General features: G+C 63.2%; 2 protein-coding genes across 5 annotated transcripts; both read right to left on the reverse strand.

Annotated features, from left to right (window-relative positions):
• Positions 1-4,578, reverse strand: NOX1 (NADPH oxidase 1). Of its 4 annotated transcripts, none has more exons than XM_019472810.1 (13): positions 4,534-4,578; positions 3,424-3,519; positions 2,822-2,932; positions 2,639-2,723; positions 2,416-2,561; positions 2,156-2,337; positions 1,784-1,922; positions 1,586-1,678; positions 1,181-1,416; positions 938-1,100; positions 664-810; positions 326-450; positions 1-127 (listed from the first exon to the last, which is right to left on the reverse strand). In XM_019472810.1, exons 1-13 carry the CDS (start codon positions 4,576-4,578, stop codon positions 1-3), a joined length of 1,695 nt encoding a protein of 564 aa, XP_019328355.1. The 4 variants fall into 4 exon arrangements, with proteins under 4 accessions (XP_019328355.1, XP_009280401.1, XP_009280402.1 ...); XM_009282126.1 differs by having other exon boundaries at positions 3,424-3,515; positions 4,530-4,578; XM_009282127.1 differs by lacking the exon at positions 2,822-2,932 and having other exon boundaries at positions 3,424-3,515; positions 4,530-4,578.
• A 1,166-nt stretch (positions 4,579-5,744) lies between these two features.
• Positions 5,745-10,989, reverse strand: XKRX (XK related, X-linked). The gene is made up of 3 exons (XM_009282141.2): positions 10,862-10,989; positions 8,463-8,722; positions 5,745-6,866 (listed from the first exon to the last, which is right to left on the reverse strand). Exons 1-3 carry the CDS (start codon positions 10,891-10,893, stop codon positions 6,121-6,123), a joined length of 1,038 nt encoding a protein of 345 aa, XP_009280416.2. The 5' UTR covers positions 10,894-10,989; the 3' UTR covers positions 5,745-6,120.
• Between the last annotated feature and the right edge of the window lie 6 nt (positions 10,990-10,995).

Here is a 10,995-nt window from a genome sequence, read left to right on the forward strand (position 1 = left end):
TTAGAAGTTCTCCTTGTTGAAGTAGAATTTGACCTTCCTGGGGTCCAGGCTGGAGTGTTGGTGGCAAGACTTCTGCAGGCTCTTTGCCAAGGCCCCTGGCCCGCAGAGGAACACGCCAACCACCGACCTGCACATAGCACGGGGACGTCAGCACCGGGCGGGCGGCTCAGGGAAAGGTCATTTAAGAGCTTTCCGGGGTCCCTGCAACCTGCAGGGGATGAGCACGCCCTTCCCAAAGCCAGCGCTGCCCAGCCCGCTGCTGGGTGCCAGGGAGGAGGGGGTGCCTCCCAGCTCCGGCACTCTGAGCCCCCTGCCCGGCTCTCACCTGGGGTGGGCTGCAGCCACCGCCGCAAACTCGCTGTTCCACATGGGCCGCCCAAAGATGGTTTTGTGCCTGAGGCCCGTCACCGTGTCCGTAGGGGTGTCGAAGTGGAGCGCCACGTTGTTGGCCTGGGCAGAGCAGGGACGGTGAGGACCCCAGCCACCACCCATAAACCCACCTCCAGTCCCTCACCACGGAGGAGCATCCATTGCTGATGCCCACCAAACACCGCTCCCAGACTTTCTGCCTGCAAGCCATCGACGTGCTTGCCCTGCCCCTCCTGCCTGACTTGGCCACCCCGTGTCCCCCCTTGCAGTCATGCCTGCCCGTGGTTGACTCACAATGCTGGTGTCCCAGCCAGTGAGGAAGAGACGGTAGGTGAGAAAGTCCGCCTTGCCCGACTCTGCCATCTTCTGCTCCAGTGAGGCAAGCAGGTCGTTGAACCAGGCGAAGGCTCCCGTGTCCCGGCAGAGCCAGTAGAAGTAGATCTGGGATGCAGGGGGAGAGGGGTTGCTCAAGGTGGAGCAGAGCAGGAGGGGTGGGAGGATGCAATGTCAAGGACTGGGAAGCCCAGCATGGAGAAACCCACAGGTGGTCCCATGGGACACCCCATACCTTCTTGGTCTTGAGGGTCTGGTCAGCCTGCTGGAACTTGTACCAGATGGACTTCAGGATGGAGGCGAAGGGGGTGACACCGATGCCCGCTCCCACCAGCATGGCCACCTCGTACTGGAACACGTCTTCACTGGCCGTGCCGAAGGGGCCATCCACCTCGATCCTGGCCGAGGGAGGGCCTGGGTAAGAGGTACGGCCTCCCCAAATCCCCGGCATGGTCTGTTCGGTCGCCCCCCAGTCTACCTGGGCTTCTCCAGCTTCTGCTGCTGGAAGGTGTCAATGAGACGCTCCGTCCAGTCGCCGGCCGCCCGGATGTGGATGGAGAAGAAGTCCTCCTCGGGTGCTGAGGTGAGGGTGAAGGGGTGCCACTCCAGCAGGGAGATGGCGGGGCAGTTGACAAAGATGTACTGCCCCACCTCCATGCAGAAGCCCTTCTTCTGCATCTGCAGCTCCAGCACGCGGGCAGGGTGCATGACCACCTGCGGGGCAGGGATGGGGCTCAGCACCCAGCCTGGCTCCTGTCCCTGGGCAAGGGGCTTTGGCAGCGGCCCCTACCCGCCTCTCCATGGCCACCCCGGCAAGGAGCTGCGGCACCCATAGCTGCAAGGGAAGGAGCTGGCAGTAGGCACAGGCTCCTGCACCACCCACCTTGGTGACAACCACCTTCTGCCGTGCACGCCAGACCCGGAGGATCCGCTCGAAGACGTAGAGGAGGACGGGGGCCAGAACCCACTTCCAGGACTGTGGGGATGGAGGAGAGCAAAGGGTTGGGGAGGGCCAGGGCTGGAGCATCCCAAGGGCAAGGGAAGGGCTTCTCCCCCCACAGCCGTCCCACTGCTGCCCTACCTCAGCAGGGATGCTCCCGAACTCGGGGTCTTTGCAGCAGTTGTGGCTGCAGTTCTTGTCCTTGTGCGTGAGATATTCGGCACAGCGATGGGGGTGCACCTCCTCTATGCTCTCCTCCGTTTGCCCGCGCACCAGCCCACTGCAGGGAGGCAAGGGGTGAGCCCAGGGCTGGCTCCTGCCCCCCCGGCTGGGGCTGAGCCACACTGCATGAGGCTTGCTGGGCTAGCCAGCCCTGGGAATGGGGACCCCACAGCCCCACTGGACCCTTTCTGGGGCTGCACTGCTCCCCCGGGGCCGGCAGGGCTGCCCCACCAGGCGTCTGCGGCCACTGCCCCTCGCTGTCCTGCCTTCAGGGAGCGGTGAGAGCCTTACGCGATGCCGTGGATGACAAGGCCGGCGAAGTAGATGAGGAAGAGGTGGTGCGTGTACCAGAAGACCTCGAAGTAGTTCCTGCGGATGAACTCGGTGGAGGACGTGACCATGAGGATGAGCGCCAGTGTGATGATGACCCCCGTCAGCCCCGGGATGGTGGTGAAGGCCACGTACTCGACGGTCTGCAGGGGCGGCAGGATGGGTTAGAGGGGCAGGGGACAGACAGTGGCATGGTGCTGGATGCCGGGACCAGCACTCACCGTCTGGTTGGAGTGGATGGGGTTCAGCCACTTGTTGCTGCCCTGCAGATGCATCTTGGAGAGGACAGCGGGGAGGCTGCCGTCGGTGGCTTGTTGGCTGTGGTTGTAGCGCTCCAGGTTGAAGAGGTGGGCAATGGTGTGCACGGCTGGGCGGGGGACAGGCAGTCACTCACCTGCCTGCCTCCCAGTCCCCACCGTGCCCCAGCCCGGTGCGGGGTGATACCTGTCAGCAGGGCCAGCGCGTAGGCCACCAGCTTGTGGAAGGTGAGGTTGTGGTCCAGCTGCTTCCGCAGCGTCCGTCTACAGCACTGCAAGGAGAGGCGGCGGTGTCAGGGTGGGGATGGGGATGGGGATGGGGATGGAGATGGGGACGTCCGCGCTGGCCATGCCACCGTGGGGCACTCACCGAGCAGGTCCCACGGAGGAAAGAGAGGAGGTTGCGGCAGACAGGCAGCAGGATCAGCATGCTGTTGAAGTTGAGGCACTTGGCCGATGCTCGTGCCCATGCCAAGGCGGACTGCGGAGAGGAGAGGGGGTGAGTGCCGCTGTCCTGTGCTGCAGACGGGGTACGTCTGCCTGCAGCCGCACTGCCCCCCACGGCTCTGCCCAGCATGGTGCTGTGCTGGGACTGGGACATGATGGGGCCAAGCGATGCTGAGCTGGGACTGAGTGATGCTGAGCTGGGTACTGGGAGGGAGCGATGCTGAGCTGGGGACTGGGAAGAAGCAATGCTGGCCTGGACCAGGGACTGGGAGGGGGTGATGCTGAGCCAGGAGAAGAGGGGCGACTGGGAGGGAGTGGTGCTGGGCTGGAACAGGACAGGGACCAAGATGGGGACCAGCATGAGTCCCCCCATGCCAGGCTGGGGACTGGGACGGGCTGATGGCGGGCTGGAAGAGGACAGGACAAGGAAGGGGCACAGGGTGCTGCAGCCCCCACCCCACTGCAGGAGGGCTCTGAGGGGCACGCGTGCCCAGGCAGGCAGGGTGCCTCAGGGGAGCACCTTACCCTGAGGATGGTCCTGGTGTAGAAGTACCGCTCATCCCAGTTGAAGAACAGAAAGTAGTACGTGAAGAGGAAGATGTTGATGCCCAGCCAGGCTGCCTGTGGGGGAAAGCCACGGCTTCGTGAGGGACCCCAGCCCGGGACCCCCCTCACCCTGCAGCACTCGGGTGTGGGTGCAGCCAGAGGGCATCAGGACAGTGCGTCTCCTCCTGCTTCCGTATGAGCTGCAGCAGCACGCACAGGGCTGGGACACGGGGCCAAAGGTGGGGAGAGGTGTGGGAGTCTTGCAAAATAACTGTCTTGTCACCCACGGCCCTGTGCACCACCCACGCACGAGGAAGGAGGAAAGGCAGGTGCCGGTGGAAGGGCAGATCCGGAGGGTGACTGGGGCTGAGTGGGGCTGCATGGGGAAGACTCTGGGAGGAGGAAATTTTGCAGGGAGCTGGCTCACCCAACCCCACCATGCTGCTGTCCCCTGCCTAACCCTGCTGCACCCTGCACTGACCCCTCTCACAGACATCAATTTTTTGCAGAGCTCCCAAAACCACTCTGCCTTGCATTTGTTTTGGGTTTTTTTTCTTTTTTAAGTAATTTAAAAAATGAAAATAACCCAACTTTCTGCAAAACCCCATTTTCCCATGCATTTTCAGCTCCTCACACAGCGCTGAGCAGCTGGTGTGGTGCTGGCCAGGCAAGCCCTCTTACACCAGTGATGCCACAGCATGGCACTGGCAGATGGTCCTTTTGGTATGGGCTCCTCGTCCTGGCGTGGGCTCTCGCGGGAGCCTCCTGCAGTCATGTGGGGAGAAGAGGCACGTGGGAGGCTCCTGGCCAAAGTGGCTGGGCAAAGGAGTGGTATTTTTAAATTTTGCAGCAGGACCCCCCCTTTCCTTTGAGTGGTGTTTTCCCACCCCTCCCCTGGCCACCGGGGCTTTGCAGGTTGGCTGAGCAGAGGGGATGCTTGTCCCTCCCTGCAGCCCAGCCCAGGACAGCCCATCAGCCCCCATTTCCCACACAAGCCCCCCGGAGCCGTGCCCAGACCATGCCCCCCTTTACCCCCAGCATCGCCCCAGCCCCTCCTGTCAGATGTCCCCCCCAACCCCACACACTCACAAGGACAGCGGCCGAGAACCAGTGGTTGACCAGCCAGTTGCCCATGGTGCGACGTCCCCGTGCCCGCCTGCCCGTGCCTGCTGCTGCCTGCCGCTGGCCCGCCTGCCGTTTTATGGAGGCAGCAGGCGGGGCGGCAGCCCCAGCCGTGGGACTGGCTCTGTGGGGACTTTCCCCGAGAAACCTTTGAGGAAATGTCGGGTGGTTTCAAAGGCCACCTTCCAGGAAGGCAGGGCTGACCCCATCAGCTCAAAACCAGCCCCTTGCGCTAGCTGGGCATTGCCCCCTGCTGAGGGGTTCCCCCCCGGCCCCACTGGCCGGGCGCTGCAGGGCATCACGCTGCTCCTCTCGTTTTCTTGCAATATTTGAGGACAAAAATGTGCTTTTTTTAAGGTAGGAATTTCCTGGTGGGAGGAAGTTGTGGAGGGTCTGTCCTGTGCCTGGCTCAGCAGATGTGCCCCTCCCCAGCCTCCCTGGCATCCCTCACCAGCCTCCGCTGCTCCTGTTTGACAAGAAAACCGCCAAGGGAGGAGAAGTGTCCCGGGGGCATGGCACTGCATCGGTGCCAGGATCCAGCCTGGAGATCCACCCCAGGGAGGGTGAATTAAGACTGGGCGTCCAGCACCTGAGCACCAGAGGTGCTGTGCCTCTGTGGGCTCAGCACTCTCAGCCTGGCACCCAGCACCCTCCAAACTGAGCTGACCCCACAAATGGTTTCGGGAGGGGGGGGGTGTCATGCTCCTGGTTTGGGTTGAGGACCCCTGGGTCCCATCAGCATCACCATTGCTGTGCCAGCCACCCTTCCTCTCCTGCTTGCCCTCCGCTGCAAGCTCCCAAGCTCTGCGGTGCCTGGCACTGCAGCACCCACCACTCCTGCTGGGAACAGCAGCCGGTGCCAGGGCCTCCTGCCTGGAGGAACAGGTTGGGCAGGATTGCTCCTTGCTGGCGTGCGGGGTTGCTCCTGGCCCGCAGCCAGGGCTATGCTGGCAGAGGCGCAGGATGAGGCCGTCCTCCATCCCGCCATGCTCCTGCACCTTATCGGCTTCATCGCAGGGCTCCCCCCATCCCCACTTCCCGCTGGCGCAGCCCTGGCTTAGCACCCATGAGTGTGAGGGCTACATGGGCAGTGGGCAAGCGCGCCCATGCCAGCCCTGGCAGGACAGTCCCCACCCTCTGCGTGAGTCACCGGCCACCCGCCAGCACCCAGACGTGCAGCCACAGCAAAGTTTCTTTACTGCTTAAAACAGTCCCGCCGCCACCGGTCACCCCGAGGTCACCATATGTACCATAGTGGGCGGGCGAGAGTGTCGGGGCACCCCAGGAGCTGTGCACTGCACAGCAGCCGGCTTGCAGCGGCAGGCGGTTTGGGGACCCCTTAAGTCCTTCATGTCCATACGTGTGGTCCTGGGCAGGCGGGCACGCTCCTGTCCCCCTGCCACCGCAGGGACGCAGTGGGACCTGCTGCCACTGCAGGGCCAGGAAGCGCTTGCCTCTGGCACAGCTTGTGCCGCAAGCCCCCTCTGGCTGCCGGCGCAGCCCGGCGCTGCCCGTCCCCGTAGCTGGCTGGAGAAGCCGAGTGCTGGCCGTGCCTCAGACAATGCTGTGCCTCACGCCGGGCTCGTGGGGCGCCTGGAGGTGCAGAGGAGTCCCCGGCAGGTGCTGGCGGCAGCAGACGCAGTGCAGGAAGTCGGCGACATTGTGCCGGAAGAGCTGGCGGCAGGGGTGCAGGTACTGGAAGAAGAGGAGCATGAAGTAGATGCCCAGGCAGTAGCCGAGGAGCAGCTGCACCACCAGCAGTGGGGTGCAGATGTTCTCGTAGACATCCGTCTTGAAGAAGTACCAGAGGATGACGAGGGCCGTGTTCTCCGCCAGCCGGGCCATGTAGTACACGGCCAGGCGGCCCCAGTTCTGCGACTTGTCAATGAGGTCCCGGTCAGCCAGCTTGAGCTGAACGGCCGACCAGCAGAACATGTTGATGCTGGCGTAGAGGAGGGTGAAGGCACAGAGCACCACCACCGTGCCCACCCGGCTGAAGTTCTTCTCTATGTTGTCAGGCAGGCGGGTGCCGCTCCGCCAGAACTGCACCCAGGGCAAGAAGAAGACCACCAGCAGGTTGGCCAGGGCGATGGGGATGATCCAGTGCTTGAAGACAGTGCTGAAGAGCACGAGGACGGCCACGCGGGTAGAGATCTCCAGGCTGCGCCACAGCACAATGCAGAGGAAGGCCAGCGGCCGCAGCTGGACCTTGTAGTCATCATACTTGACCTGGATAGCCAGGATGTTGCAGACGAGCGCCCCGTAGGTGACCGACACCAGGCAAATGCCCATGAGGACGGCTGCAGAGGAAGAGGGCAGGGGAGTCAGGCAGTGCCGGGGACCGGGCTGTGTTCCCGGCCTCTCTGCTGCCCTGGGTGCAACGCGTGGGGTGCCAACCCTGGGTGTGAAGTGCAGGGTGCCAAGCACCAGGGCTTGCAGCAGGAGGCTCAGTGTGAGCACTGCTGGGACAGCTCGTGGCTGGTGGTGACAGACCCCCGCGATGGGGTGGCTGTGGGGGAGCACTGCAGGCAGCAGGAGGCTCTGCTCTCAGATTTTCTCCCTACACCAATAAACCAGAAGCCTTTGCCAAACTGGGGCTGTTCCTGTGCTTGAACCAGGCACCAACCCCCCTGCTCTGTGCAAGAAATGCTGCTCAAGGGCGAGTGGGGCACGGTCTGTGTTGCAAGCATCCCTCTATCCTCACCCGGGCCAAGAGCCACACCACCATAGCCCACCATTCACCCCATTCACCCTGTGAGCACCTCAAGAGCCACCCTTGTCCAGGGGCTGCAAAGCCAAAGTCATTCATAGGGAACACGGGCAGCTGCTCGCATTCAGCGCAGCCAGGAAAACCGTGACGGAGAAAAAGGGAAGCATGCGGTGGGTCCCAGTTGCGCCGTGCCAGCGGCGGCGGCTGCAAGCTGTGGGGCTGAGCTGAGACACCCGAGCTGTGAGGGAATCACCCAAAACGTGTCAACTGGGATTTGCTTCCCGCATCTCCTGCTGGAGGAGCGCTGGGATCATCCTCCTGCCTCTGCTATTCCTACTCCCCAAAACACCCTTGCAGGGGGCCATGGCCAAGGAGGGGGTTTCTATGGGGCATCTCCCGTGTTCCCTTTTCCATGCGCCTGCCGTGGGCACAGAGGGCAAGGCCTGGGCTCCCAGCACAGCTGGGAGAGGGTTGGCGAGGGCAGCTCCTTCGCTGGGCGCTACAATCGGAAAGGTGCAAGAGCACTCCTGCATGCCTGGCTCGGTAGCATGCTGAAGCAGGAGTTAAAAGCTTCCTCCGGCACATCCAGCCCCTGAGCACCGCAACACCCCGGGAGCAGGTGAGGGAGCCTGGGAGCGCTGGGCATTGGGAAAGGCACAGAAATAGATCTGACAGAGGGAGCATGGGTGCTGGGCTGGGAGCTCCAGCATTGGGAAAGACGCAGAAATAGATCTGACAGAGGGAGCATGGGGAAGCCAGGAGCCGTAACTAATGCAGTAACTAATGCAGACTGGAGCAGCCTGGGGCAGGGGCACGGCATCTTTATGGGACGGGGCACCAGGTGGATGGCACGGCTCTGTAGGGCAGACGTCTGCAAGCACCGGGGCTGGGAGCAGAGCCTGGCGCCTCAGTCACAGCCAGTTCTTCCCACTCTCCCCAGCCTCACTCCAAGCTGGAAAGCAGAGCGCTGGGCGTGGGAAAAGCAAACCAGGGGACAGACAAGTGCCCAACCTCTGCGGGTTGCGCTCCACGTTTAGGGGAGTCCGGTAGCAGCCGTGCCCCCAGCAACGCCCCAGAGCTTCGTTCGGATGCCACACCGGCACATGCGGCTAAGGAGCTGCCACCGTGCCCTGGTGGGGTCCTGCCTGCACGGCCCCGGGGGAGCCCATGTGCCAGGCACCCTTACCTCGGGCAGCAGGGACGTACTTCTCCAGGATGCTGATGTAGAGCTGGAGGGTTAGCTGTGGGGTGGAGCCCAGGAATGCCTGGATGACCGCCATGCGCTTGAAGGCATTGCGGTGCGTGGCCAGCCGGCGCACCGAGTGGCCCACCTCCTGCTCCATCTCCACCTCGTAGCCTTTCCGCAGCCGCCGCTTGCGGGTGATGGTAACATAGGGCTCCTCCTCCTTCCCCGACCAGCAGTACACCACCAGGGCCTCCATGCACCTGTGGGAACGCAGCAGCCATCACCCTGCCAGCCTCCCCACTGCTCTCCAGCCCCGCTCCCTGCGCCTCCAGCCCCGCCTTGTCTGGTGCCGGCCAAGGCCCTGCTCCTGCCAGGCACAGCCCAGCTGATTTGGGCAACTGTTCAGCCGCACTGCGGGTAGTCCCTGGCCCTGGGATGTCAGGATGAGGGCAGGGTAACACCAGGACCATGGGGATGCCCCGTGGCTGCTCCTCTGCTCCAGCGCTCAGGGTGAAGCGCGTGGGGCAGGGGGACAACAACTGCCCCAGCGAGGGGTGCAACAACTGCTGCAAGAGGTGCAGCATCCAGGGTATGGAAATTTTAGCTCTGCTGGGAGCCAGAGCTACAGGAAAGGGTTAATCACCCTCAGGCTCTGTTTTCCCCACCAGCACAAATCATATCTCTTCCTCTAAGCAGAGGCAAGAGAAACTTTCTGATACTGTCTTTGATCTCTCCTCTTAAGCAGAAGCCTTCTACGCTTCCTTCTTGGTGGGGACGGCAGGAAGGGGAGCGCAGGGTGAAGCCGTGTGTGTCATGGGCAGATAAGACAGCGCTTCCGCAGCCCCCTCCCCACAGGGCATGCTAACGTGCAGGCAGGGGAGGCGGGTTTCTCCCATGCTGCTCCCCGCTGCAAGGCCAGCGGGCAGCGGGACCCCCAGCCCCTCCGCACACAGCCATGCAAGTGGGTGTGCGTGGGCCAGAGGCTATCAGCAGAGGAGGACCCATCCAACAGGCTTGGCTCCTGCCCGGGGATGAGCTGGCTCTGGGACCAACAGGACGTAATTATTTATGAGTGTTCATTAGGACAGCAGAAGTTGCTCTGTTTCAGACCCAAATGGAATGAGGTTTTTGGATAAATTCTCCTGCCAGATCAGGCCAGCACTTGCGGCTCATTGCAAACTCTAACGGGAAAATGTTTTCATCCAGAAGGCCCGGTTTCAAGGGCAGTCCCAGCTGGCTCCCGGTGCCCTGCCAGACCTTCTCAGCAGTCTGGGCTCCATCTCCAGCCCCAGGAGCCGACTGAAGCAGCCTCCCCCCGAGCGGCTCTGGCTGGCACTTGCAAGCAGCCAAGCACCTTTGTAACCGCTCAGACAGCCGTGGTTGATCTGGTGAGAGCTGTGACACCACAGTGGGCCAGCGCGGGCTGGGGTAGACCCACAGCCCTTCCAACAGCTGGTGGTGCTGAGGTGAGGTTCCCCGGCCGCTTCTGAAGATGAACAAACCGTGGTGACAAGGATGCCCCCGGCACCCTGCTTGTTTCCGGTGATGGAGGAAGCACAGTGCAGGCCGCAGTGTTTTTGCAGCGCTGTGGGTATAGCGCGCCCTGAAGCGTGGCTGCCGTTGTTCCCCCAGGGAAGGAGCCCCGTGAAGATGGCGGCTCTGCCGTGCCGCTTGCTGCACATCCTGTGCACTCTTGCCGAGCAGGATGGCCGGGGTGATGGCAGCCCAGGGAGGCACGGCAGCATTCCCAAGGGGTGAGAGATCAGCACCTCTCCAGCTTATGCAACATCCACCCCCTCATCCTCCTCTCCCCAGTGGGGTCCAGCAGCCCCCAGCTCCCATGTCAGCCCTAATCCTGCACCCAACTCCTCTCCTCCATGTCCTGTAACCCATCCCTGTCCCAGGCCCGGGGACCTTTTCCAGGGGGCAGAACCCCTGTTCCTATTCACCCTCAAGCACCCCAGCCGGGATTTGCATCTGTGCTCCCAGCCTAAGCAAGACAATGGCAAAACCCAGAGGCAGAGGGAAACGCTGGCTGCAGAAAGCGACCACGCAAAGAACCTTTTCAGCAGCTGAGATGCAACAGGCTGGCAGAGCCGAATCTGGCCCAGAACGGTGGTCCAGCAGGCAGGAGAGCAGGCGGCACCCCCGGCAGGACCGCGGCACCGCTGGGAGGGGTGGCTGAGCAGAAGACCCCCGCAGGCTGGGAGTGCCCCTGGGGAGCAGGGGGACGGGGACCCGACAGGAGCAGCTCTGGGCACGCCGGGGTTTGCTGCACGGACAGATTTCTGCTGACAGCCAGCGCTCGGAGCCCCCCGCCCTGCCCGGCCCCCGGTCCCTGCTCTCACCCGGTGCCCGCGGGACTTGCCGGGGGTCCCCGCGTCCCCTGCCGCGCTCACCTGATGATGGGCCCGAGCTGGAGCAGGTGCATGAGCAGGACGAGGGGGCGGTCGCGGCTGAGGTCGCGGTGCACGAAGATGAGGGTGAGCTGCACCAGGACGGAGGGGCAGAGCACGAAGAAGACGGTGAGCGC

The sequence above is a fragment of the Aptenodytes forsteri genome, unplaced genomic scaffold, assembly GCF_000699145.1.
Source record: "Aptenodytes forsteri isolate BGI_AS27 unplaced genomic scaffold, ASM69914v1 Scaffold117, whole genome shotgun sequence".
NCBI lineage: Eukaryota > Metazoa > Chordata > Aves > Sphenisciformes > Spheniscidae > Aptenodytes > Aptenodytes forsteri.

What these genes read in the sequence shown, in the direction of transcription:
- NOX1 (XM_019472810.1), bottom strand. Translation starts at nt 4,578, where the DNA reads ATGGGCAACTGGCTGGTCAACCACTGGTTCTCGGCCGCTGTCCTT. An exon ending in CGCGCTGGCCCTGCTGACAG is followed by an intron (nt 2,562 to 2,638) that starts GTATCACCCCGC and finishes TCCCCCGCCCAG; the next exon opens with CCGTGCACACCATTGCCCAC. An exon ending in AGAAGGTGGTTGTCACCAAG is followed by an intron (nt 1,417 to 1,585) that starts GTGGGTGGTGCA and finishes CCTGCCCCGCAG; the next exon opens with GTGGTCATGCACCCTGCCCG.
- XKRX (XM_009282141.2), bottom strand. Translation starts at nt 10,893, where the DNA reads ATGCACCTGCTCCAGCTCGGGCCCATCATCAG. An exon ending in CAGCTCGGGCCCATCATCAG is followed by an intron (nt 8,723 to 10,861) that starts GTGAGCGCGGCA and finishes GCGTTCCCACAG; the next exon opens with GTGCATGGAGGCCCTGGTGG. An exon ending in GTACGTCCCTGCTGCCCGAG is followed by an intron (nt 6,867 to 8,462) that starts GTAAGGGTGCCT and finishes CTTCCTCTGCAG; the next exon opens with CCGTCCTCATGGGCATTTGC.